Source organism: Saimiri boliviensis, chromosome 19, assembly GCF_048565385.1.
Source record: "Saimiri boliviensis isolate mSaiBol1 chromosome 19, mSaiBol1.pri, whole genome shotgun sequence".
In the NCBI taxonomy this organism is placed as follows: domain Eukaryota; kingdom Metazoa; phylum Chordata; class Mammalia; order Primates; family Cebidae; genus Saimiri; species Saimiri boliviensis.
The window spans coordinates 40199621-40225100 of record NC_133467.1 but is presented as its reverse complement, the minus strand read 5'-3'; the positions used below and the strand labels follow the sequence as shown (position 1 = coordinate 40225100).

At 50.1% G+C, this 25480-nt stretch overlaps 3 protein-coding genes and 1 long non-coding RNA gene across 12 annotated transcripts in view; 1 reads left to right on the top strand and 3 right to left on the bottom strand.

The window, feature by feature from the left end:
- Positions 1-82: 82 nt before the first annotated feature.
- Positions 83-6625, bottom strand: SF3B4 (splicing factor 3b subunit 4). The gene is made up of 6 exons (XM_003941980.4): positions 6080-6625; positions 5515-5643; positions 4735-5277; positions 3875-4081; positions 608-781; positions 83-494 (listed from the first exon to the last, which is right to left on the bottom strand). Exons 1-6 carry the CDS (start codon positions 6111-6113, stop codon positions 307-309), a joined length of 1275 nt encoding a protein of 424 aa, XP_003942029.2. The 5' UTR covers positions 6114-6625; the 3' UTR covers positions 83-306.
- Positions 6626-7327: 702 nt separating this feature from the next.
- MTMR11 (myotubularin related protein 11) lies at positions 7328-15951 on the bottom strand. The gene is given in 18 exon segments (XM_039459876.2): positions 7328-8275; positions 8277-8405; positions 8709-9002; positions 9438-9620; positions 10379-10552; positions 10988-11154; positions 11672-11742; positions 11978-12044; positions 12449-12573; positions 12658-12746; positions 12901-12988; positions 13542-13677; positions 13798-13876; positions 14287-14429; positions 14588-14648; positions 14873-14994; positions 15444-15534; positions 15867-15951. Coding segments are annotated over 18 exon segments (2148 nt in total). The 5' UTR covers positions 15933-15951; the 3' UTR covers positions 7328-8212.
- Positions 15251-17513, top strand: LOC120360135 (uncharacterized). 2 transcript variants are annotated; one of them, XR_012514981.1, is made up of 3 exons: positions 15251-15370; positions 16630-16721; positions 16904-17513. It is a non-coding gene; the product is annotated as an uncharacterized LOC120360135 (long non-coding RNA). The 2 variants fall into 2 exon arrangements; XR_005576739.2 differs by lacking the exon at positions 15251-15370 and adding an exon at positions 15885-15967.
- Positions 17514-19852: 2339 nt separating this feature from the next.
- The window catches only part of OTUD7B (OTU deubiquitinase 7B), a 64977-nt gene continuing 59349 nt past the window's right edge, over positions 19853-25480 (bottom strand). For all 8 annotated transcript variants that reach the window (XM_074389622.1, XM_039459877.2, XM_074389619.1 and 5 more), the window contains one exon: positions 19853-24624. In XM_074389622.1, coding sequence (XP_074245723.1) covers positions 23416-24624 — 1209 coding nt within the window. In that variant the 3' untranslated portion in view covers positions 19853-23415. The remainder of the gene's footprint in view (positions 24625-25480) is intronic.

Genomic DNA, 25480 nt, shown 5'->3' with positions numbered 1-25480 from the left:
CGTGCGCCACCACACCTGGCTAATGACATCTCTTCTTAAAGAAAAAGAGAAAAGGTACTGTTGTCAAGGAAACCACCACAACTAAACAAGGAGTTTAGTTTTATTTTCTCTGCGCATCTGCAAAATACTCAGGACCAACATAAAAAAGTCATACCTCCCGTGGAAAAAGTTACATTAAAAATGGGAATGGGGTGCGGTGCTGAAAGAGATTAGTGCCTTAGCCCCAAGGAGCTACAGCATCTTTGATTGGTCCAAGGAATCGAAAAGATGCTGGGAAGATGGAACAGGAGGAAGGAAAATGGGAATTTACTGAGGGAGAGGGCCCCGAAGCGGGCCTCGAGGGGGAACTGGTGGCCGGGGAGTGGGTCTGGGTGGAGGGAGAGGCCCCCGCTGGTAGCCATAGGGTGGGGGTCGTGGAGGGCCAGTGTATCCATGGGGGGGCATCAGTGGCGGAGGTCCACGCATGCCATGGGGAGGCATAGGACCTGGGTGACCTGCAAGAAGTGAAAAGAAAAGTTTAGTAAGGACACAGGACAAGGGGTGTCCCTACAGGAAACTGTTAGAACGTGACAGGTGCAGGTGAAGGAGGTGGCTAGAGCCGACTTACCCATGGGAGATCCGAATGGAGGCCCTCGGGGGGGCATGCCCATTGGAGGAGGTCCAGGATGAGGCATTCCAGGTGGTGGTCGGGGCGGTGGCTGCCCCCCAGAGCCTGGGGGTCCAGCATGGGGATGTCCTAAGCCATGAGGGCCATGGTGTGCCAGCTGCATCTGAGACATCCCTATGAAAATAAAACAGACACAAAAAGAAAAGAGACAAAGATAGAGAGGAGGGCAAAGAAAATGGAGAAAGGAAGAGAACAAAATTGGAAAGAAAGTGACATCAGAAAGAGGACTATATAGAAAAAAGGGTCTAGAAAATAAGGCTAGCTGGGCACAGTGGCTCATGCCAATAATCCCAGCACTTTGGAAGGCCTAGGTGGGAAGATCACTTGAGCCTAGGAGTTTGAGACCAGCCTGAGCAACATAGTGACACCCTATATCTATCAAAAATTTTTTTTTAATTAGTGAGGCATCGTGGTGAGTGCCTGTAGTCCCAGCTACTCATGAGGCTGAGGTGGGAGGACCACTTGGGCCTCGGAGGTCAAGGCTACAGTGAGCCATGACTATGCCACTGCACTACAGCCTGGGTGACAGAGTGAGACCCTGTCACCAAAAAAATAACAACAACAACAACAACAGAACGGCCAGGTGCAGTGGCTCATGCCTGTAATCCCAGCACTCCAGGCAGCCAAGGCAGACAGATCATGAGGTCAGGAGTTCAAGACCAGCCTGGCCAACATGGCGAAATCCCGTCTCTACCACAAATACCAAAATTAGCTAGGCATGGTGGTGCATGCCTGTAATCCCGGGTACTCAGGAGGCTAAGGCAGGAGAATTGCTTGAACCAGGACCCGGGATGCAAAGGTTGCAGTGAACCGAGATCAGGCCATTGCACTCCAGCCTGGGCTACCAGAGCGAGACTCCGTCTCAAAAGAAAGAAAGAAAGAAAGAAAGAAAGGGTAGTAAAAAGTGCTCCCTATCCTTGACCTCATTCCAACAGCAGAAACCAACAAATCACTCAACGCCTTACCCTCTTTGCTTGCTTCTTCCATGACTTAGGCGCTGTAACGGTAATGTTGAAGTATGTAACAAGCAGAGTGATAGCTCTGTTGATAGGATTTGAGAAAGCAGCAGAGGACATACTGTCTAAGCGAAGATCTGATTCTAAAGCATGAATATTTCAGGAGGATAAGATCGTGGAAAGAGAGCATCCCAAGCAGAAAGACTACCATGTATAAATCACAGGTGTCTCAAACAGCACAGTTAAGTTCCAGGAAATGCCAGTAACTCAGTATCAGGAGCAAAATGCAGTTATGGAAATGAGGGGCAGGGGCCAAACCATAAAGTTGTGAATACTATGGTAATGAGTTTGGGTTTTACTCTGCAGGTAAATGGGAGCAACAGAGGAATTTTGAGCATGTGTGTGCACATCTGTGTTTTGCAAAACTTACTCTGTGAAAGTAGATCAAAGTTAGTGAAAACTGGAGTGGCCGGACATTACTACAATAAATTAAATGTAAAATGAAGGAATGAGAGACTCAACTAGGGCACTGGCCATGGGGAGATGCCACTAACATAAACAAGACTTGGTATTAAGAGTGGGGTAATACGGGCCGGGCACAGTGGCTCACGCCTGTAATCCCAGCACTTTGGGAGGCCAAGGCGGGTGGATCACGAGGTCAAGAGAGCGAGACCATCCTGGGCAACATGGTGAAACCCTGTCTCTACTAAAAATACAAAACATTAGCTGGGCATGGTGGTGCGTGCCTGTAATCCCAGCTACTCAGGAGGCTGAGGCAGGAGAATTGCCTGAACCCAGGAGGCAGAAGTTGTGGTGAGCTGAGATCGTGCCATTGCACTCCAGCCTGGGTAACAAGAGCGAAACTCCGTCTCAAAAAGGAAAAAAAAGAGTGGGGTAATACGGCACAGTCAAACATAGCTCTCAGATTCATGAATTAAGCACCTGAAAAAAAAAACGAATACTAGAGGAATAGGTTTGAAGGAGAGGGACAGAAAAGTGGCACTATCTATTAAGCAGCAGCATTAAGGCTCTGGAGTGTTAACAGCTGTGAACTAGCGATACAGATCCAGAAGGCATCAGTATATATGCCAATTAAAACTATACACATATGCAGAAAAGAGAAACAAGCACAAAAATCTATGCACAAGTCGACAAAAGTCTATCGTGGTAGCCCAGATTAAGGAGTCAGAGAAAGAGGGGGAGGATCTAAAAAAGCAGAAGCAAAGAGACAAGAATTTCTGTTGTTTTTTTTTTTTTTTGAGACAGAGTTTCGCTTTTGTTGCCAAGTCTGGAATGCAATGGCATGCTCTCAGCTCACTGCAACCTCCGCCTCCTGGGTTCAAGCGATTCTCCTGCCTCAGTCTCCCAAGTAGCTGGGCTTACAGGAATGTGCCACCATACCTGGCTAATGTTTTGTATTTTTAGTAGAGATGGGGTTTCTCCATGTTGATCAGGCTGGCCTTGAACTCCCAACCTCAGGTGATCTGCCCGTCTCAGCCTCACAAAGTGCTAGAATTACAGGCATGAGCCACCGTGCCCAGGCTGTAATTTATTTTCCTTCTTCGGCTTTTTTTTTTTTTTTTTTTTTTGAGACGGAGTTTTTGCTCTTGTTGCCCTGGCTGGAGTGCAATGGCACGATCTCAGTTCACTGCAACCTCCGCTGCCCAGGTTCAAAGGATTCTCCTGCCTCAGCCTCCCCAGAAGCTGAGATTATAGGAGCGTGTCACCACGCCCACCTAATCTTTTGTAGTTTAGTACAGATGGGGTTTCATCATGTTGGCCAGACTGGTCTCCAACTGATCACCTCAGGTGATCCACCCAGCTTAGCCTCCCAAAGTTCAGGTATTACAGGCACGAGCCACCATGCCCAGCCAAGACAGGAATTTCAAACAGGAAGACACGACTCCTTTCAAGTACATCAGAGGTCAAACGAGATAAGGAGAACTGTCCCCGAGATTTGACAATTAGGTCACCACTTTGAGGTGGAGTTAGAGGAGAGAATGGAAGTAAAGAAACAAAAAACAGCAAGTGTGGTCTGCGCGTCAGCAACTTAAGAAATGATTCCAGGCTGGCAGCTGTTACGAGAATTTTTTTTTATATGTGAGTTCTTTGTACGTTTTTATAAGAGAATGTCTGAAGGAAAGAAAAACTCTGAAACTGTTACTGTTGAGGAACAAAGGGCAGCAGGGTGAGTGGTGACAGAGATGCTCTACCAAGCTCTTCCCTCCCTTTCCCAACAAAGCACACCTACCTGGATGGGGCATCCCCCCTGGTGGGAATGGATGAGGATGCGAGTGTCCATGACCAGGATGTCCTGCCCCTGGGGTTCCTGCTGATGGGGGGCCATGTCCTGCAGCCCCAGGAGGCATAGGTGGTGGGGGCATGGCTGGGGGTATCCCAGGTGGGAGGGCTCCAGGTGGTGGCACTGGGGGTGGGAAGGAGCCAGGAGGAGGCATGCCTGGAGAGGAAATGGAAGAAGGAAGAGTTAATGGTAGCGAGGAGAAAATGTCTTTAAAGAGCTGACCATATTTGGCCTCTCCAGCCAGGGTGAGTTCTTTGCCCCTCCTCCCAGTGCTCTAAAATCAAAAGCGATGTTAGAATGGTCAAAAAAAAAAAAAAAAAAAAATCAAAAAAACAAACTAAAGGGCCGGGCGCGGTGGCTCAAGCCTGTAATCCCAGCACTTTGGGAGGCCGAGGCGGGTGGATCACGAGGTCGAGAGATCGAGACCATCCTGGTCAACATGGTGAAATCCCGTCTCTACTAAAAATACAAAAAATTAGCTGGGCATGGTGGCGCGTGCCTGTAATCCCAGCTACTCAGGAGGCTGAGGCAGGAGAATTGCCTGAACCCAGGAGGCGGAGGTTGCAGTGAGCCGAGATCGCGCCATTGCACTCCAGCCTGGGTAACAAGAGCGAAACTCCGTCTCAAAAAAAAAAAAAAGAAAAAAAGAATGGTCAAACAACTCCAGCCTCCCAAAGATAACCAACAACATTCTCCTCCACCACTTCCCATCACTCACTGACTCAATGTCCCTCTTTCAGACTCTTTTTTCTTCCCCTGCCCCACTCCCCCAACCTTAAGGACAAACATATTTTAACCAAAACCCTTACCTGGTGGCGGAAGCCCAGACCCCAGTGATGATACCACAGGATTGGGGGCAGAGGGTGGAGGAGGTGCATCTGCAAACAGCTGATGAGGGCGGTCAGCCTGGGAGAGTGGGTTCTGAGCTGCCAAAAGTCGTTCGGCTGCTGAGCCATGGCGCTCACCCTTGGAGTCCTTCTTGAAAGCATAAGATACAGTGATAGGGCGGTTACAGAGGTACTGCCCATTCATGGCTTCAATTGCTGCATCCGAAGCATCAAATGAAGCAAAATTAATAAAGGCATAACCTTTGGAGTTGCCTGTGTCAGGGTCCCGCATAATCTTAGGGGTTTGTAAGATGACCCCAAAGGCGCTGAAAGTATCATAAAGCAACTTCTCATCAATCTCAGGGTCCAGGTTGCCAATGAAAATGTTGGCCCCTACATCCAGGTTTTTGTTGTGAGCCGACGCCTTGTTCACCCGTATTGGCTTCCCATAGAGTTTGATCATGTTCATGATCTTAATGGCATAGTCAGCATCTTCCTCACTCAGGAATTCCACAAAGCCATAGCCTGGAGAAGGGAGAAGAGGAGGTTAACAACCTAAGTAAAGAGATTCAAAATGGGGTAAAACTCACCTACCCTCTAATCACAAAGAATAAGAAACAACCTCACTTTACTTGCGAATGGCTCCAGAAATAAACTGAGGCTTAAAAGAAAGAAATCTTTCGGTTGCTCATCTCGTTCCAAAACAGTTGTGAATACTGCTGGGACCCTCCAGGAGCAATCTGCCCCTTGGCATGTACTCACCTTGGTGCTGGCCAGTGACTCTATCCTTCGGCATGTGGGTGTTGACTACGGGTCCAGCCTGGAGAAACAGTTCCCACAGCAGCGGTTCACTAACCTTCTCATCCAGGCCCCCGACGTACACAGTGGCATCTGAAGGGAGGGAGCAGAAAGTTAGGGCAACGGTGAGAGTGTAACAGGAAAGGAGGTGACGGAAACATGAAGATGGAACCCAACCAGGGGAACTGGGGACGGGGAGAGAGTAGGAGCAAAAAAAAAAAAAAAAAAACAAACATTTAACCCTTAAACCTCTTTCTTCCCAAGACTTAGGAAATCCTCTCAGGCCTAATTTAGTACTCTGGGTGGATTTTTTTGAGTGGGAGGGCAGCAGGGGATTGGACATAAAAGTATCACACCCACAGGCCTCAGCCAGCACCCAGTCGCCCCGCCCCCAGCACGCATGGGGCCGGTTTCGCGCCCTCTGGGGAACCGAGGAGTTCATCTTCCCACCCCTGCAGAGGCACTGCTGGCCCTAGTCGGGACCTCCTGGCCACGCTGAGCGCATTCCAGATTCTCCCGCTCCACTCACCCTGGTTCCGCTCGGAGATCGGCCCGGCAGCCATGGCGAAAGAGCTCCCGCCGTCTCCCAGCAGCGGTTCCGCTCTCTGACCTCAGCCCGACTTCCACTTCCGGGGCGAAGGCTGACGTATGGTGGGCGTGGCCGCGGAAGAGGCGGTGCCAGGAAGCAGCGCCGCCATCTTAGGAGCCTGCGGGACTTAACCCGGGTCTGCCGATGGAGTCCCCGGGTCCCGCGCAGCTGTGCGGCTGCTGGCGGTCTAAGCGAGGAGGGCGAAACGGAAACGCTCAGACCCTCTTAATTCACTGCTAGAGTTGAAAGAATCACACTGCTCCCAAAAATGTAAATTCGAAAGCTAAAAGAACAAGGCTTTACTTTTGCTATGTTTTGTGGCCAGTGATTCTTCTTTGGTTGCCCAGGGAAGAACGTGCTGAAGAGTCCCCCCAGCCGGAGGACTGGGCTGCTTTCAGGCGCGGAGGGAACCGTCCATCTCGCCTGCCCCCTTCTTGCAGATTTGGCCTCACAGCCCTGATTTGGGCTGGAGGTACTGGTTTTCCCTCAGGGGAGGAGACTGCGGAATGTCTGAGCTGGAGTGACGTCTGCGCTCGTAATAACATGGGGGTGGGGGCGGGTGGTGGGAATCAGGCTGCTGCGAGGGTGTGTGACCACAGCTGATGGGCGGATGGGCTCAGAGACGTCAGTCTGGATTTCTAGAACACTCTGGCCTCAGCGACATCTTTTTTTTTTTTTTTTGAGTCAGAGTCTCCCTCCGTCGCCAGGCTGGAGTGCAGTGGCGTGATCTCAGCTCACTGCAACCTCCGCCTCCCGGGTTCAAGCAATTCTCCTGCCTCAGCCTCCCGAGTAGTGGGATTACAGGCGCCCGCCACCACGCGCAGCTAATTTTTGTATTTTTAGTAGAGACGGGGTTTCATCATGTTGGCCAGGATAGTCTCGAGCTCTTGACCTCGTGATCCACCCGCCTCAGCCTCCCAAAGTGCTGGGATTACAGGCGTGAGCCACCGCGCCCGGTCGCGACATCTTGACATGCTCGTGCGACATCTTGACATGCTCGTGCGCCATCTAACCCTTTCCCCAAACTGCACTTTAATTTTGCAGCGCCTCACCAGACCCGGTTCCTCTGTTTCCTTAGCAATAATATGGTGGAAGCCTTCCTCTCTTGGGTCACAGCCACCTTTTAACCCACCACTCTTTGCTACCTAGGAAAATCCTTTATTCAAACACAAGAAACAATGCCAGCAATGTGTATAAATACTATGCTTTAATGAACCCCTTAATTAGAAATTCCACAACAAAAATACACAGAGGAGACAGGGTGTTTCCTGTATCCACCTCATTCTCATAGAAAACTAAGGAAAGAAACAGAAGTTGGAATTAAAGCAGCAGCAAGGCGGGGCCGTCTTGTTGGGACTCATGAACGGCATCTCTAATCTCACAGTTTAACATCTGGTTATCCAGAAGGGATGGAATTGGCCTAAAAGAACCGATCATTTCCTGGATTGGTTTTGTTTCTTAATTCTTCAGATCACGAGAAACAAAAATATCTGCAGGAACCAAACAAGACAGGATAAGAGTTGGAGCGGTTAACACCGCCATCTGCAACAGAAACTCCCATCTTAGTGAACTTGTTTAACGCCTGGCGTGTGAAAGCTGCAAGTCCAAATACAAAAAAAAAAAAAAAAAAAAAAAGGCTTAAGGCCTGGCACAGTGGCTGTAATCCCAGCAGTTTGAGGGGCTGAGGCAGGCGGATCACAAGGTCAAGAGATCGAAACCATCCTGGCCAAGATGGTGAAATCCCATCTCTACTAAAAATACAAAAATTAAGGCCGGGTGTGGTGGCTGACGCCTGTAATCCAAGCACTTTGGAGGCCAAGGCGGGTGGATCACCTGAGGTCGGGAGTTCAAGACCAGACTGACCAACATGGTGACACCCCGTCTTTAAAAAAAATAAAAATAAAATAAATACAAAAATTAGCTGGGTGTGGTGGTGAGTGCCTGTAGTCCCAGCTACTTGGGAGGCTGAGGCAGGAGAATCCGCCGAGATCGCACCACTGCACTCTAGCCTGGTGACGGAGCAAGACTCCATCCCTCTGCCCAAAAAATGGAAGGATTAAACAGAACCCTCCTCTACCCCAGATCCTCCTCTGCCCTGCCTTTGAGAATGCCCGCAATTTCCATGGGATTGAGAGGGAATGGTATTTGGATCTCTTTTCTTGGAGTGATCCTCAGGAGATATTCTTGGTGTCCATTTCCGTAATAGCTCCTGAAGATGGGATAGCTCATCCTGGAGGCCAGAGATTATGGGAGCTGAGAGTCCAGTCTGGGGAGGAGGCAAAGAGGAACAGAGGAATACTGCTGCAGCTCTGGCCCTCTGCTTCTAATTTGTCTGCTACCTCTGGTGTCTTTAATGCTGTTTCCCCTTCCGGCTATGCCCTAAATTCCACTTAATCTAAGCCACAAGCACTTTCCCCTACCTCCTACACTCCCAAACGCTGTTTGATGCCAACAGGAGTGGAACTGTCCCGGGGCCCGCATCCTCCAGCTCCTTGCCTTTCCAGCTCCTATTCATCTGGTTCCACAGTCAAGTTCTTTCTCCCACTTCCAGTCCGTTTTCCCTTCTTACCTGGACATCTGGCCTTCCCCTCAGGTAGCAACGTCTCCAGAGCCTGATCTGAGGTCCCAGATATCCAGGCAGTAGCAGCCCTGGAGGTAAAGGGCAAGCTCCCCAATGTGAGGGGAGCCCCCACTCCTGGTCAGCCAGGCTTTCAGAGGAGACAGCAGGTCGAGGGAGCCAACGAGAAGAGACTGCCAGCAGGGAGGGACTGTCCCGCCAAGGACAAAGCTGATTCAGGGGGGTCAACGCCCCTCTAGAGAAGAGCCACACAGAACTGGGGGGTCCAGGAACCAGGAAACTCGGCTAAAGGAGAAAGGAAATCAACTGGCAACTGAGAGACCAGATAACCCTAGTTTCCCCGATCTGAATCAGGATGGGGTATCCTGCGGCCACCTACTCACTGCTCCGGTGGCTAGAACTCCACGCCTCCCCATGAGAACTCTTCTACCCTCCTCATCTAGACCTCAGGACTGATTAAGGTTGATTTTAGGGACACGATGTGTGCATGAGACAAGAAGACGAGTAAACAGACTGGAGTAAGGACAAAAAGGATGCCCTCTGCGCTATTCTAGGACATCTGTCTTCCTAGGGACAGCCAGGGACTATAAGTGACAGCTGCAGAAGAGTAGTGGGGAGCTTTCCCTAAGGAACTCAAGACATGTGTCTTTTACTTCTCCCTGTCTGGCGGCATGAGCCTGTGGGAAAGTCAAGGGAATTTAGGAAATTTAGACACTTCACCTGCGGTCTAGGGAGCCAGGAATCTGGGCAGTGTTCCAGCTCATAGCCAGGATTCTGGAATTGTAGTATCTGTGCACTGTTGTAGCGTAAATCCCAGTCCCAGACAGACAACTGCGGATTAAAAGAGTTCCCAGCTGGGGGCTGGGAGTATCCTGCAGTGTAGACTTGTGTATATGAGTTTAACTGGACAGAGGAAACAAGAAAAAGGATGGTTACCACAAGCCTCCCACATCTAGAGACAAATCATGACACTCTCCCCTCTTATCCTAGGAACGATGTAGGGCAAAAGTCCCATCCTGAAAGTGAGAATGAATCTCCTCCTCCCCACCCCCAGACCTCATTTCTCATAAAACAAATGAAGGCCAAACTTCCCAATGGAAAGCGCACACACACACACACACACTCACACACACACTCTCACACACACACACTCTCACACACACTCACACTCACACACACACACATACACTCACACACACACTCTCACACACACTCACACACTCACACACACTCACACACTCACACACACACTCACACACTCACACACATACACACACACTCTCACACACACTCACACACACTCACACACACTCTCACACACACTCACACACTCACTCACACTCACACACACACTCACACACACTCACACACACACACACTCACACACTCTCACACACACTCACACACTCACACACACTCACACTCACACACACTCACACACACTCACACACACTCACACACACACACTCACACTCACACACACTCACACACACTCACACACACACACACTCACACACTCACACACACACACTCACACACTCACACACACACACTCACACACTCACACACACACACACTCACACACTCACACACACACACACTCACACACACTCTCACACACACACACACACACACACACGTCAAAAATAGAGGTCACTGACCTGTCCGCTCTGCTTTCCGCGCTCCCAGGGGGTATTTCTCAGGAAGGTAAGGGTGTCAGGAACCCTGACACTGTCATGAAGAGCAAGAAGGAAAAACTCAGAGAATTCAAAATCAGCTGGAAACTGCTGGAGGAGCTGCCAGACGCAGTCAAGGAAGAGGAGAAACACCGGGGACTGAGAAGGAGAAATTAAGAGATTGGAAGGGATTCTTGGGACCGCAAGAGGGAGGATGACGAAATGATAGGGGAATGGGGAACACAGGGAATAGGGGGCCCTATGGAAGTCAGGGAACGAAAATCTGAATGGAGAGTGGAAGGGGTTGCGGGGCCTCACTCATCTGGATTGTCATCTCAGCCTAACCTTGGGGCCCTTCTGACCTGATTCACCGCCAGTGGATTATACAAAAGAATATTCTCATTCTCTTCTTTTTTTTTTTTTTTTTTAAGACAGGGTTTCACCATGTTGGTCAGGCTGGTCTTGAACTCCCGACCTCAGGTGATCCGCCCGCCTTGGCCTCCAAAGTGCTTGGATTACAGGCGTGAGCCACCACGCCCGGCTCTCTTACTTCTTTAGTGACATCCCTCCAATGCCATCCCGAATTGTTCTCACCTCTTCACTGGCCCCAGTTCCCCCAAGCCGAGTCAGGAAGGGGTGTCCAGCTGCCACCCACTCTCGCTGCACTAGTGATTGGAAGCCAAACAGCGTTCGGGCTTCAGGAGCTGAAAGCAGCTGGACGAGTGAAGAGAGGAGGCCATTGAGATCACGATCACCGCGCTCTGGGTGATAAAGAGGAAGGGACAAAGAAGAGGGGTCCAAGAAACTAGGGCAGGAGAGAACGAGAAGAGAAACATGGCAAGGAGAAGTGGGAGGCACAGCAGGGAAAGGTTTGGGGTGGGCAGGATTGAGAGAGCACACAGAAGTGAAGAGAAAACAAAGACCTTGAATGATTCACTTCCTAGACTCCACCCGGATAGAAATACCCAGTTTCACATGTAAGGGGCAGAATCACAATTCTCAAACCAGCTTCCAAACTGCCCTTCCCACCCCAACCCCAGTCCCCGTCCACTGATGGAAGGAAAGGAACAAAGGGCTAAGACCATCCTAGTGTCAGGGTCCACATGCCGTAGGGCTGTAGGGGGCCGAGGTGGCACTGAAGGTAGAGGTAGAGCTTGTGGGCCGTTCCCAGGAACAGGAGAGGAGGAAGCCTTAGGGTCCACCCTCCCTGAATGCAATCTGGCCAGGTGGGTGAAGAAAAGAGGCAAAGAATGGAATGGCCTTACCCAAGGAACTCACCTTGAAGTATTACAGAACGAACCCTGGATGTCACTAATACAGAAATGTCACTGGCCTTTCGAAGGCAAGCCCTGGAGGAGCAGGTGAGGAAGAGGGAGGGAGAATACTAAGCCTAGGGGAATGGGTCATGGGATGGAACCAGGCCGACTCCAAATCCTGCCCCTCCTCCTTCTAACGAGCAGCAAATGGCAGTCTTCTTGGGAAACCGATGAGAAGAATTAATGAAAGGCCATTTAGGAGTCCAGGTTAGCAGAAGGTTGAGGAAGGCTGAATTATTAATGATGGCTAGAAGAAGCGAGGAAATACCTGACATAGTCCAGCCATCGTGTTCCTTCCAGGGCTGAAAGCCATTTATCGTCAGCTACAGATGAATCTGTTCGAGGGCAGAGAGATCAGAGGGCAAAGAGATTAGGAGAACTCAAGATTCAGGTTGATAGCCTGCTGGGTTAAAAATAGGAACGAAAAGTAACCGTAAATGGCCAGGATGGTTTTCTAAAATTAAGCAGTGGTGATGGTTGTACAACATTGTAAATATAAGAAAACTCACTGAATTGTATATGTCAGTGAAGGGTGAATTTTATGATACGTACAGTATGTCTCAATAAAGCTGTTTTAGAAAAGAATAAATTGGGGTCAAGAAGACAGGAAATCGATGAGTCTGCGGGAGAGATGAGAGGTGAGAGGCGAAAGAGCTGCTCGTGTACAGCGAGCAAAGGGTTGACCAGGTTAGGGTCAGCAGACTGCGGGTGAGGGTGAGGGTGCAAAGGTTTTTCTCACCAGGCAGGCAGAGGGCCCTGAGCCTCAGGTGGGCAAGTTGGACATCTGCAAGGCTTGGCAGCTCATCCATACTGTCCACCAGGACAACGTCCGAATGCCCAGCCTGGAGCATCGACTCCACTGCTCTGGAGGGGAAGGAGTCAGGAAGTCAGAGAAGGACTCTGTCCTGAGCACCTAACCCTTGATTCTTCTCATCAAGCCTCCCTCACCTGATATCCTCCTTGTTAGGGTCACTGGCTGTATAGAAGCCTCCGCAGCGAAGAAGATCACTGCCCCCAGGGTGATGCCAGGACAAGCGCTTCGGATGGAGCGGAAGAGGGTCACCGTGGGAGAAACGCCCAGCCACGCTACGCTTGCCCCCATGCTGGCTTCACAGAGCTTCCTCCCTCCACAGGTCCCCAGCCTCCCATGACCCTCTAATCCGCAGCTGTTACCCTGACCCTCACACTGACCGGTCCACGGCCCTGATGAAAGTGGCCAAATGCTCTCCTGATCTCACTGTCCAGAATTCGATTAGGGACCCAGAAGTAACGGGGGAGGCTGTGAAATGAGCGTGGTGTTACAGTTTGACTCAGCGACTTCATTATAATGTAAACCTGTTATTATAAGGAAGCTGCTTCGGAGGGATCACTCCAAGGGATCTCAGGTTAAGGGATCTAGGAGGTAAGGGAGATAGTTTTTTTTTTTTTTTTTGAGATGGAGTTTCACTCTTGTTGCCCAGGCTGGAGTAGTGCAATGGCGCGATCTCGGCTCACCGCAACCTCAACCTCCCAGGTTCTTCTGCCTCAGTCTTCTGAGTAGCTGGGATTACAGGCACGCGCCACCATGCCCAGCTCATGTTTTGTATTTTTAGTAGAGCCGGGGTTTCTCCTTGTTGGTCAGGCTGGTCTCAAACTGCTGACCTCAGGTGATCCTCCCACCTCGGCCTTCCTAAGGGCTGGGATTACAGGCGTGAGCCATCGCGCCCGGCCTGGGAGATAGCTCTGTGGACGTCCTAGGAGGCTGGAGATTGTGGGAAGCCCTAGCTTTAGGGGATCAAGGAACTAAGGGAAGACTGAGAGAGCAGCAGGGCTGGGGGGCACTGGGCAATCACCTGGTGGCTACGTCGAACCTCTCGTTGACCGTGCTGACCCTCCAGCCTCTGGCTCCCTGCTTCTTCCGCTCCGTCTCCCAGTCTTCCGCTGTCTCCATGAGAGGAATTGGTGGCTTTCTGGAGCCAGAACCCTGGCCTGGAACGGGAGTGAGACATGGAGGAGGAAGGAGAAAACCAGAGACAGCTTCTCAGCTCTTTGTCCTAGGCCGTCTCTGCTTTTTGAGACTCTTCCTTACCCTAAAGCGCCCTCACTCACCAGCCTTGCTCAGGGTTATCCCCAAATACTGTTGGGCTTGACTGCTGTGAGCTCTGGCTTGGACAATGGCCATGGTCACCTGTGGAGGAAAGGACATTCCATCCTTTTGGCTTAGGCTGAGCGAAGAGAAGGAAACGGAGCCCACGTGTTGCTCCACTCTCTTTGCCAAGAACAAAGAAGGCCAGTGAAGACGGTCTCTAGAGAAGGGAGCTTCCTCAGGCCATGGGGACTGGGGTCGGGAGAACAAATCTAGAACCGCAGAATCCTAGAATGATCATTCTGGGAGGAAACTCGCCCACAGTCACGCTGCTGGTAATTGCAGCGTCAGGCTAGAGGGCAGGCTCCTTACTCTCATTCCGAGATCATTTATCCCAGCCTTTCAGCCTTTCCTTGAGAGAAGCAGGGGGAATGATGTGACGATCCCGGGGGCTGGAGGAGTCTCAGAAATTGTCAGGGAGAGGAGGAAGCCTCAGGTTAGGGGCCTCTTACCTGAAAAGCCTGAGGCTCTAGGCCTCCAGCCTCAAAAGCAACTCTGAGCAGCCGGAAGTCTCGGCCGTGAATCAGAATCTCCTCAGGGATAAATTTAAGCAGGGACCCTGGACGGAGGAGCTGGACTCGGGACAAGCCGCTCACTGAAGTCAAGAGGTACAGAGCAGTGTATGGACCAGGGTCCCTCCAGAAGGGACGCTTCCAGCCCGTCCCACTCCATCCCTGGCTGTTTTCTGAGAATAGAGGAAGGAGGAGGAGGAGGGAGCCCCGGTGAACTCTTCACCAAAACCCCCCAACTCACCAGCCTCCAATCGCCCAATGTTGGCCAGGGCAAAATCGTATTCACTGCTCAAGGGAGTATCCTAGAGGAAGCACGTGACTGATGGTACCGACATCTGAAATAGCCCTCATTTTCCTACCCTGGCAGCCCCAGCCCCTCTAGGGGGCAACCACCCTAGAGAGAGTTCCCATTGATTCTCAGTGATACTTACAAGACAGCCCCGAACCCATAATGTTTGTGTAAATCCTGCTAGAATTCCCTCCCATTTCCCAGTAGCTGTCATTTCTGTTGCCCTAACCATCTCACCTGATCCCGCTGCCAGCCGCAGGGCTGGAAGGTGACCCTCAAGTTGGTGCAGATCAGGGTTCCAGACAATTCCGGTTCCAGCCCCTTCCTCACCCCTGGGGCCCATGCTAGGATCTGCTCCCCTACAGGGAAAGAAGGGAAGCCCCGTTATGACTATTCCCAGTGTCGCCCACACTTGGAAACACCCACTCTTCTGAGACAGGGAGATCTAAATGGGGCTGATGAAAATCCTTCTCTAAGCCCTCTAGAATGTAAGCTTCTGCGGAAAGATACATTTTTAAAAATTTATGTAACTAGAACAGAGCCTAGAACAGGACCTGGCACATACCAGGCACTAAATATGTATTAAATAAGTACATTTCAAACGGGGTAACAGGGTCAAGGAAACAGAAGGAATGTCCACATCCAACCCTCAGCCAGCTCCAGAAGCCGCCAGGGAGGACAGCGAGCCTCAGGCCGAAGCACGTTGAGGCAGGAGAGGAACACAGGGTATCTTTGGTGAGGGCATGAAACCGCAGGGGTGCAGGATGCCATGTGGAGGAGTGTGCAGAGCGTGGCAGGGCATTATTACCTGGGAGGCATCCGGAGGCCAGGCAACTGCCGAGCTGACGACTCCGGGGCTCCGGCATCCTGCTTTCCTGGACGGATTTTGGTCCAGAGAGCTGAGGGGGGCATAAAGTTAACCCCTAGGCCTCCCCGGAGGCAGCTGCCTTCAGAGGCCTGCACTCACACTCTGGGGGAAACTGAGATCAGTGTCTATGGGAAGCTCCAGACCGACCAGGGCGGGCTGGCAGACAGTCAAGGGAGGGGCTGGTTAATGGGTAATCAGACAACGAACTTGAGACCGTGAAAAAGGCAGACCAGGCTCCATCAACAGCAGCCGATCGCACAGACACACCCTCCGCCTCCTCTACAGCCTTTGCTTCCCCCTTTTACCTCCACCTGATTCCCATTCTCACCCTCTTGCCGACCTCCCCAAATCCCTTCTCCTTACCCCCATCTCTGGCTCCTCCTTCCGGGGGGCAATGTTGAAACTCTGGCCCCGGCCCCCCCACCACATTTCTCTGGCTCCATCCGGGGACGGAGCGCTTCAAGGTGGGAAACCTCAAGGATGCTCACCCCCCTGGGGAGAGGCGAGTCTGGTTGCGAAGAGGGGTGATAGGGAGAGGGGGAGGGGGTTGGACACAAGGGAGAGGAGCATTTGAGGTGCACGGAGCAGAGTTTGGAGGTCTCTGGAAAGGTGTGTCCAGCCCAGCCTGAGAAGTCGCCTCGGAAACTTCAGTCGACTCTGGAGAGGGCGGGAGAGATGCCCAGCCCCTTAAAGGAGAATACACACACTTCTGAAGAAGTGGAAACGGTGGGGTCTGAGACGGACGGGTGGGGGAGACAGGGGGCCCGAGAGAAAAATACCTACTCCCTTCTTTACCCCAATCCCAGACCCGGTTCTCTTCCTGTTCATGAGTCCCAGAGATCGTTTGAGGGGAGCAGTTCTACTGATGATGAAACTGGAATAATTTGGGCTACCTCTCTGGAGTGTCTCAGGGATGATTTCTGTTAGAAGCCCGGTTCTTTTGTCTTCTCACAGGGGCTTGGGGTGGGGAGAGGGGTAGGAACGTGAAAGTGGTTCAAGCCTCCTTGCCACCTCTTCCAGAGAAAAATGAAAATTAGACCTGGGGGGATTTTTGTCAGGAGAGGCCCAAGCATTAGGCGGGGAAGCAGGGAAACTGGTCACAGCGTTTTTGCGTATCTTTCTGCAGAGGGCATGAAACAGACATCATGTGAGGTGTGGAGAAGCAGTGGAGAAGTGTGAAGAGACGGAAATGTGTCCAAGATGCAGACGCAAGTGCAGGTATGTTTGTGTGCAAGTCTTGGGCATGAGGGTGGGAGGTGCAAGGAACACATCGAGCAGTTAACCCTGCCCGGCACGCAGCCGCTCAACCAATTGTCAGTGCCGATTCCCGTATGCGACTCCACCCCTCCAACCCAGACACCAGATCTCTAAATGAATGATTCATGCTCCGGACTTTCCAGGTGAGGGCTGGAAACCTCTTCAGCTCAACAGTCCATCTCCCGTCCCTCCCATCTGCAACCCAAGAGGCAAAGATGAGTAAGGAAGGCTGGGCACGAGGACAGAAGCCAAGGAGCTGCCGCTCCTTTAAAGGAGGCGGACTTGGGGACAGCAAAGCACAAATCTTTATTTAGACATGAAAAAGACAGAAAATAAAATACAAACTAAGAGTTAATGAGCTGCTGTTTTATTGCTTTTGAATCTACAGAGGTGGGGGCCCCAGTTTTCCAAAGTGACACTCCATTTTCTCCTCCCCTGGTCCACCACCCTTGTGGCCTCAGCTTTCAAAGTTTCCTGTCTTGGCTGCAACTGTGGAAACAGTGAAGATATTGTGAGACAGGAAGTCAGTCTGGAACAAAGAGGAATACACCTGCTGGGAAGGCGGCCCAGAAGCCTGAGTCTGGAAGTCCTAAAGGCTACAGAGCACCCACCCCATCTCACTCCCATGCATTCAATGGGCCTCAACCTCTTGGCGGAAGGAAATACTTCCAAGTTCTGTCGTAATAAGAAAACGGGGGCCGGGTGCGGTGACTCACGCCTGTAATCCCAGCACTTTAGGAGGCCGAAGCGGGCAGATCACTTGAGATCTGGAGTTCAGGACCAGCCTGGACAACATGGTGAAAACCTGTCTCTACTAAATAAACAAAAATTAGCCGGGCTCAGTGGCACGCATCTGTAGTCCCAGCAGTTTGGGAGGCCCAGGTGGGTGGATTACGAGGTCAGGAGTTTGATACCAGCCCGGCCAACATGGTGAAACCCCATCTCTACTAAAAATACAAAAATAAGCTGGGCGTGGTGGCACACGTCTGTAGTCCCAGCTACTCGGGAAGCTGAGGCAGAATTGCTTGAACCCAGGAGGCGAAGGTTGCAGTGAGCTGAGATCGCACCATTGCACTCCAGCCTGGGCAACAGAGCGACTCTGTCTCAAAAAAAAAAAAAAAAAAAAAAATTAGCTGGGAATGGTGGCTCACACCTGTAATCCCAGCTACTCCAGAGGCTGAGGCAGGAGAATCGCTTAGTGGAGGTTCCAGTGAGCCAAGATCTCATGATTATACTCCAGCCTGGGCGACAGAGCAAGACTCCCTCAAAAAATAAATAAATAAATAGGAAGAGGTGTGTACTACAACTTTCAAATCCCATTATCCACTTTCCTTCTCACCACTATGCTCCATTTAAGAGCCTCATTCTATTCTTTAGCACTTTGAAGTGTGGAGACAGTGGAGGGACACAGAGAAAAAAATCGGGGTGGGGGGTGGCTCATGCCTATAGTCCCAGCACCTTGGGGGGGCCGAGGTGGGCGCATCACCTGAGGTCAGGAGTTTGAGTCCAGCCTAACCAACATGATGAAATCCCATCTCTACTGCAAAAACAAACAAACAAACAAAACAAAAAAACCTACAACAATTAGCCAGGCATGAGGTGGGTGCCTGTCATCCCAGCTACTCAGGAGGCTGAGGCCGAATTGCTTGAACCCAGGAGGCGGAGGTTGCAGTGAAGGCCATTGCACTTCATCCTGGGCAACAAGAGCAAAACTCCTGTCTTTAAAAAAAAAAAAAAAAAAAAAAAAAAAAAATTGGGGAAATCAAAGGGAGAAAAGAATTGGGCCATTTGGATTTGGATCAGCACCTAACCAGGAATGGAGTGGGCAGGAGCTGAGGGTTGACTCCTGTCACCACCCCACACATCCCCAGTAGTACTAGATAAAGGAGAGGGTGGAAAGGCAAGGGGCTATATCCGATTTTTCCATTTTCAGAATCTTGGTCTGACTGCAGGTTTGTGCCAGGAGGGAAGGCTGCTGGGAGGGGCAGCGGGAGGAGGGAGGTGGAGTTGAATGACTCACAGGATGAGTCACAGATCCACTTATAAACACAGAACGAGGCCAAGCTCCTTCCCAACCCCACTCCTCCTCCTCCTGCCAGCTTCCGTTGCTCTTTTCTACTGCCCCTTACCCGCATGGCCGATGCAGGAGGTGGCACGGAGAAAGTCTACATGGGGACATCGTAATAAATACTTTGTCACCCAACTGATGTATGGGGGAAAAACACCCCGTGATTTGCAGACTGGATGTCTGCAAAGTAAGAGACAGAATGCCCACATGACTCATCCAAATCTACAGTTGAAAGGCCTGGTGGGAAAGAAGGATATTAGAAAAATCTGGAGTGCAGGTGATTCCAGGCTGGGACGGTGTTTCTAAGTCTGTCTTCTTCCCACCTGTGGCTGTATGTCTGGGGCACTCACTCAACAGAGGCCGGATGCAGTGGCTCATACCTGTAACCCCGGCATTTCGGGAGGCCTAGGCGGGTGGATCACCCGAGGTCAGGAATTCAAGACCACCTGGCCAACATAGTGAAACACTGTTTGTACTAAAATACAAGTATGAGCTGGGCATGATGGCAGGTGCCTGTAATCCCAGCTACTCAAGAGGCAGAGACAGGAGAATGGCTTGAACCCGGGAGACGGTGGTTGCAGTGAGCCAAGATCACACCACTGCACTCCAGCCTGGGCGACTGAGCAAGACTCTGTCTCCGAAAAGAAAAAAGACACAGAGTCCAGAGGTGTCTGAGTAATTCAGGGACAATCATCTCTGCAAATACTCTTTTACTGAGAAAGAAAAAACGTGACTGGAACCGTGGACACAGGACTAAAAGGAGGAAGATGGCAAAAGTTAGGTTCTCAGAGCACATTCAAAACCAGCTTCATTCTTTCGGACTCAGTATCACCCCACAGATACATCACAAGAAGTCACTGCCAATTCTTGTCTGTGGGCTTTAGTTTTGCTTGAGGAAAAAACAAACAAACAAACAAAAAACAACTGAGCTCATAGAGGGAAGGTACTTTCCTTCCAAGGCCCTCTACAGCACTGAGTTCAACACCATCCCCACTCCTTAAAAAGACTGAATCTTTAAAAAATCTTTTGATATAACTTTTTATTTTGTTGATAAAAACCAGTATGGGGGGAAAACTTCTGGTTAAATCTCGTAACTTTCAATAAACGCAGCATAGGTTAAGGGAGATGTGGAGGTATCCTACAGAAACACTTACTCCATTGGAGGAGCACTAACATCAAAAGGGGAAAAACAAGAACCCTGAAAAGCTCCCTCCATTAAAAACTTCAGTAGGTACCCCAGTTGCCCTGGATTAAAGGAAATAAGTGCACTTAAATTTAAGTCTGAGAGATGCTATCATCCCTCACCTACGGTTAAAGGGTCCGCCTTCTCTCTTCACCCACATACCGCTCTGTAACTAAGGAATTTTCTGCCCGTTTTGAGTGCCTGTCAGATGCCCCTTTTCTTCTCCCCAGTCCAGTGAAGGCATGGGCTTGCCTCTTCTATTCCCTCCTCTTCCCCTAAGACCGCAAACCAAGCTGAGTCTGTATTACTTTCCCAGGCATTATTCCTTCACCTCCCCAACATCCCACTGAGCCCTTCTCCCAAATAATGAAGCAAAACAAACTTCGCTATCTCCTATAAAAACATATCCGTTGTCTCAGGGTCTTTCATCCTTAGAATGGAGAGGTTTTTCAATGCCTCAATAAATAGTTACCTTCCCAAATAAAAAATAATTTATTTCTTAATAAAAAGCTATAAGGCCTAAAGCCCCATTTTACCATATTAATCCCCAGACCACCCTTCAAAATTTCCATCTTTTATTTGAAACGAAGGCAAAAGGAACTGGGATTGGCTAATTTATAAATAGAAACAAAAACAAACATGACGCAAGGTTTTGTTTTTGTTCGTTTGTCCTCAGTTTTTAAAAACAAAATTATTAACTAGAATCTAGTAACAGATCAAATCCAAACACAGCAGTCCAGTGGAGAATCAAAACTTTTCTGGCTTTATTCTCTGGGAAAACCCCTGGTCTGTTTTAATTTCTATTGGTCCAGGCCAGCATCCTATGGTATGAAGGCCTAAATTAGGAAAGCTAGGTGAGTTGTGCAAATTCAGGGTGTTTGAGCCACCCGTTGTTTGGTGTGTGATGGGGGCGGGGGCGTACGCAGTGGTGTTCTCACTAGTGTTGTTCAAATCACAGAAATAGGAACGTAACTGGGGTGAGGTGAGCAAGGCAGTCGCCTTGGGCACAAAATTTAAAGAGTGCCAAAAAAAACCCAGTAACCAAGATGAATACTACTTTAATGCAACATTTTTTAAAAATCAAAATTAATTCATCACTTTATCTTAACTATCCATAGGGGAAAAAAATCAAAATTAATGTAAAAAAACTATGATGGACAATGTATCAAATATTTAAATAAAGAGGATTCATCCCCATACTTATTCAATTCAGCCTCACTTCCCTCCTCCTAATCCCAGTCCTGTCAGATGCTGTAAGATTTCGCTACTTTATTCAACATAAATTTTTTGCAATAATTTTTTAAAATACTGCATTTTTTTTTAAGCATGTTGCTGAATGAGTTTTATGGTAGCCCCTTAAATTTTGCACCTTAGGGGAGTGCTCATCGCATACCAGGTTCCAGACCTGCCCAGACATGTACACATCCCTCCCTTTGGAATCTCACTGCTTTCTTAAAACAAACCTATTTTCAAAGAAAACCCCAAGAATTAGTAGCCATAGGAAATTACATAGGTGACTTCTGAGATTCTTGAGGAGAAAAGAACTTTTCGAAACCGTGAGCATTTCCAACAAGGACAGTCTTGACTAGCTACCAAGAAGGAAGACACACGCATGCATGCACGCACACACGCACGCACATGCACGTGCCACTGCTTTAGATCAAATGTGGGGATTATGTTCCATGGGATGAGTTACGAGTACATACCTCAAAAGAGAAATCCAAACACAGAAGAACAGCCCGGTAATACTCTGGACACGTTAAGTACACTTTTTCCCCTTCCTCACATGCACCCGGGAGTGTATACAATTGCATAGTTGACTTTTCCCGGAAAAAAATATAAAGAAAAAGGAAACTTGGCCCAGGATGGTGCCTTCCGGTTTAAAGCTCTTAGAAATGGCTCTGGCCAGAGCATAGGCTGTCCAGACTTGTGCTTTGTGCAAAATGCAAAGGAGCTCCCCCTACTGTGTCCATATCCCCACTCCCAGCCCCTGGAGAACAGGGATGGGTCAAGGAGAGGGAGAAATCTAAAGACAGATCAGCTCATTGGGAGTTATCTGTGCTCTGTGGTTATAGTTCACTAAAATATATTTCTGTAACTACCTTTTTATAAATTGCCCCTAATCCCCACCCCATATTTCAACATCAGTCCTAATATCAAAAATATCTCTTCTTACAAAGTATTTTTTATTATTTTAATAAACTAACCACAGATTAAGGTCAGCTATGGCTTAACAAAAGAAGCCGGGATGTTAAAGTTCATTCTCCAAAAGTAGAGAAAAAGGAGAAGGAACCACTTAAGTAGGAGAAAAAAAAAAATCATTTTTTAAAATGTTTTTGCTTGTTGGGGTCTTTTTGTTTCTTTTCCTTAAAAAAAAAAAAAAAAAAAAAAAAAGTCAATAAAATAAGTTCTTTCTACAGAAATGCAGCAGCCACAGAGGATGGTAGTGCTCTATTTAGGTTTTTGGTTTTGTTTGAAACAATCTGGCTAAAATGTCTGTCCTCCCGCCCCTCCCAAGGTGTGCTCAAACCCCAATGTATGGTTATTGCTATGGTTAAAAAATAGATCACCTCTGCCCCAATTCACCTGGAGAAAATGCAACACACATGACTGCTCTTCTCACTATGCTCTTCCCTTTCCCACAGGGAACTTAAAAAAAATACAAGACTTAGATGAGGAAAAGATGGGGGGTAATCAGCACTCTCCTCTCAAACTGTAACAGATGACACGCGACCGGAGGAAGTAAAGCTTAGGAGGAAAAGGATTTCCCTTTTAAGTTCCTCCCTTTCCCATCTCAACCAATGGACTTAAACCACCCCCACCTCCTCACAGGCACCCATGAGCACACATTACTGCCTTGTCTTTCCAGATCCTTCAAAGGGAAGAATTTATCCAACCCTAATTTCTACCTTAATTCAAATCAATAGCAAACGTGTCCAATTTCCCGCTTCCTCTCCACACTTCCCACTCCACCACCATGTGCTTTCCCCATCCTAAAGAACTTTGGTCTATTTTTTATTGACTGAGAACTTCCTTTGCCCATTTCTCCCCAAGACTTCTGCCCACCTCCCACCCCCACACACCAAACCTTCTCCTACTACTTTCTCTTAGGTCCTCGGATGGGACCCAGGAGGTTGTAAGACAGAATCGCCATCTTTCCCCCTTGTACCTCAGTCCCATAAAGTCAAGCTCTGCAGAGAAATAGTGCAGCCCTTGAGGCGCCATCCGGCCCCAGCCTGCTCCTGCCAGCCTGGCAGCACTCCTGTGCGCACACACTTAAGTTTCCAGCCAGGCTCCCGCAAACATGACTGCATTTGCCCCATCAGCATGGGGACTGTTTTTGATGAGCCAATTAGTTGAGCTTAACTTTGTTCAGCCTCCTTGCCCTTCAGTGTTCCAACTGTTCAGAACCTGTGCACCAGGAGCTCCCCACCCGGCTCCCGTTCCCTCCGCCTCAGTTCTTCCCTGTAACAACAGGAACAGAAGTTGTTTGTCTCAGGGTGTCCATAGAAGCTGCAGTTCGGTTGTTTGCATTTGGTCTGGGTCGGGGGAAGCCCCCGGAGACCTCCAGCCCATCCATCTGGCTCAGGTGGCTCTCTGTAGCCATTGCTATAGGAATCAGCCACTCGGTAGGAGGGTGGTAACAGTGCACCCCTGTGAACTCCATCCTTAGACTGACTGCCTGGCTCCAGAGAAGGGATGCTGTCCTGGTGGGGGTAGGGTCGCCCAGGAGGGCACTGTCTGGGGAAGGTGGCGTATGGTGGTAGGCCCCCGACACACGGACCCCCTGCCAACTGCCTCCGGGGTTCCTGGCAGTGGACTCCACCCCCAGAAGGCCGAGGGATAGTAAAGCCCCCAGGGTAGCCAGCAGAAAATGCCATTGCCTTGGACTCTGCTGGGGGGCCAGTCAGCTGCTCCTCCCCAGCATCCGGCTCTGGCTTTTTGGCTGGAGGAGGGCCACTCGCTATTCCTCCATTCATGATCTTCCTCTCTGCCTCCTTCTGCTTCTGTTCTGCCAGGAATCTCTCCTCAGCATCAGCAAGGTAGCGCTGGATCATCTCCTCCTGATACTGGTGACGGTGACCCATCTTCAGGGTTCCAACGAAAATGAACCTCCCCTCCCCCTGCATGGCAGTCCTCAGAATGCTCAGGCTCTGCAGCACCTCCCGGCTGAACCTGCTCCCTCCGTCACCGGCAGACTCGGCTCGGGGCTTCTCAGACACAGGCCCGTCCCCAGCCGCCTCCTCCTTAGCACCCTTCCAGCTCTTCAGTGCGTTCTTCTTCTTCTTCTCCAGCGTCTCAGTGCCACTGCCTCCCCCGGACCCTGTCCCCACCCCTCCAGGTTTTGAACCCTTGCCGTGCATCAGGCCTCCCATGTTCTTTTTGAGCTTGCTGCCCAAGGTCTTGCCAAAGCTGCCCAGCTTGTTAGCCACGGAGTCTGCTCTCTTCTTGTCCTTCTGCCGATCTCGCTTGGACTTCTCCTTTCGCCGGCCGCCCTCATTGCTGGTGGAGCTGCTGCCAACTGACTCCTTATCTGAGTCTCCAGACTCAGGAGTGGACCGGGGCTCGTCTCCCGCCGAGGCGGTGGGGGACTCAGGCTGGGCCAGAGGAGCCTGGAAAAGACAAGAGCACTGTTGACAGTTATCCCCGCAGCCTGGGGTGGGGGAAGCCCACAGGGACCTCTAGCCCGTCCGCCTGGCTCACTCAGGGAGCTCCCCGCAGCCATGGCTAGGAAGAAGGGTGGACCCCTAAGAACTCTGTCCTTGAAGTGACTGCCTAGCTCCAGAGAAGGGCTGCTGTCATGATGAGGGAAAGGTCACCCAGGATGGCACTGTCCTTTCTGCGTTCCAGTCAGTCAGCTTTCTCACCCGCTGCAATCTGACTCCCTTCTATAATAAGGAGATAGCAGAATAAAACATTTCTGCTCATTTAGAACAATGAGCAACCATATGATATGTGGCTTCTGGGTGAGAGGCCCAAACGCTACAATGTTATTATAGATTTCTCTGTCAAATTCTGCTCGAAACTAATCTCAAGAAAGTCTTGACTAATAAGAACCAACCAAGTCGAGCCACTTTGCATCCTCTCAACTTTTTTTTTTTTTGAGACAGAGTCTTGCTCTGTCGCCAGGCACCAGGCTGGAGTGCAGTGGCGCAATCTCGGCTCACTGTAACCTCCACCTCCCAGATTCAAGCAATTCTCCTGCCTCAGCCTCCCGAGTAGCTGGGACTACAGATGTGCGCCACCACACCCAGCTAATTTTTATATTTTAGTAGAGATGGGGTTTCACCATGTTGGCCAGGATGGTCTCGATCTCTTGACCTCGTGATCTGCCTGCCTCGGCCTCCCAAAGTGCTGGGATTATAGGCGTGAGCCACCGCACCCTGCCTGCATCCCCTCAACTTTTATACATTCTGCACTGGACTTCATCAATTTGCCCTTACTCCTGTGCTCCTGTTGTAACTCAGA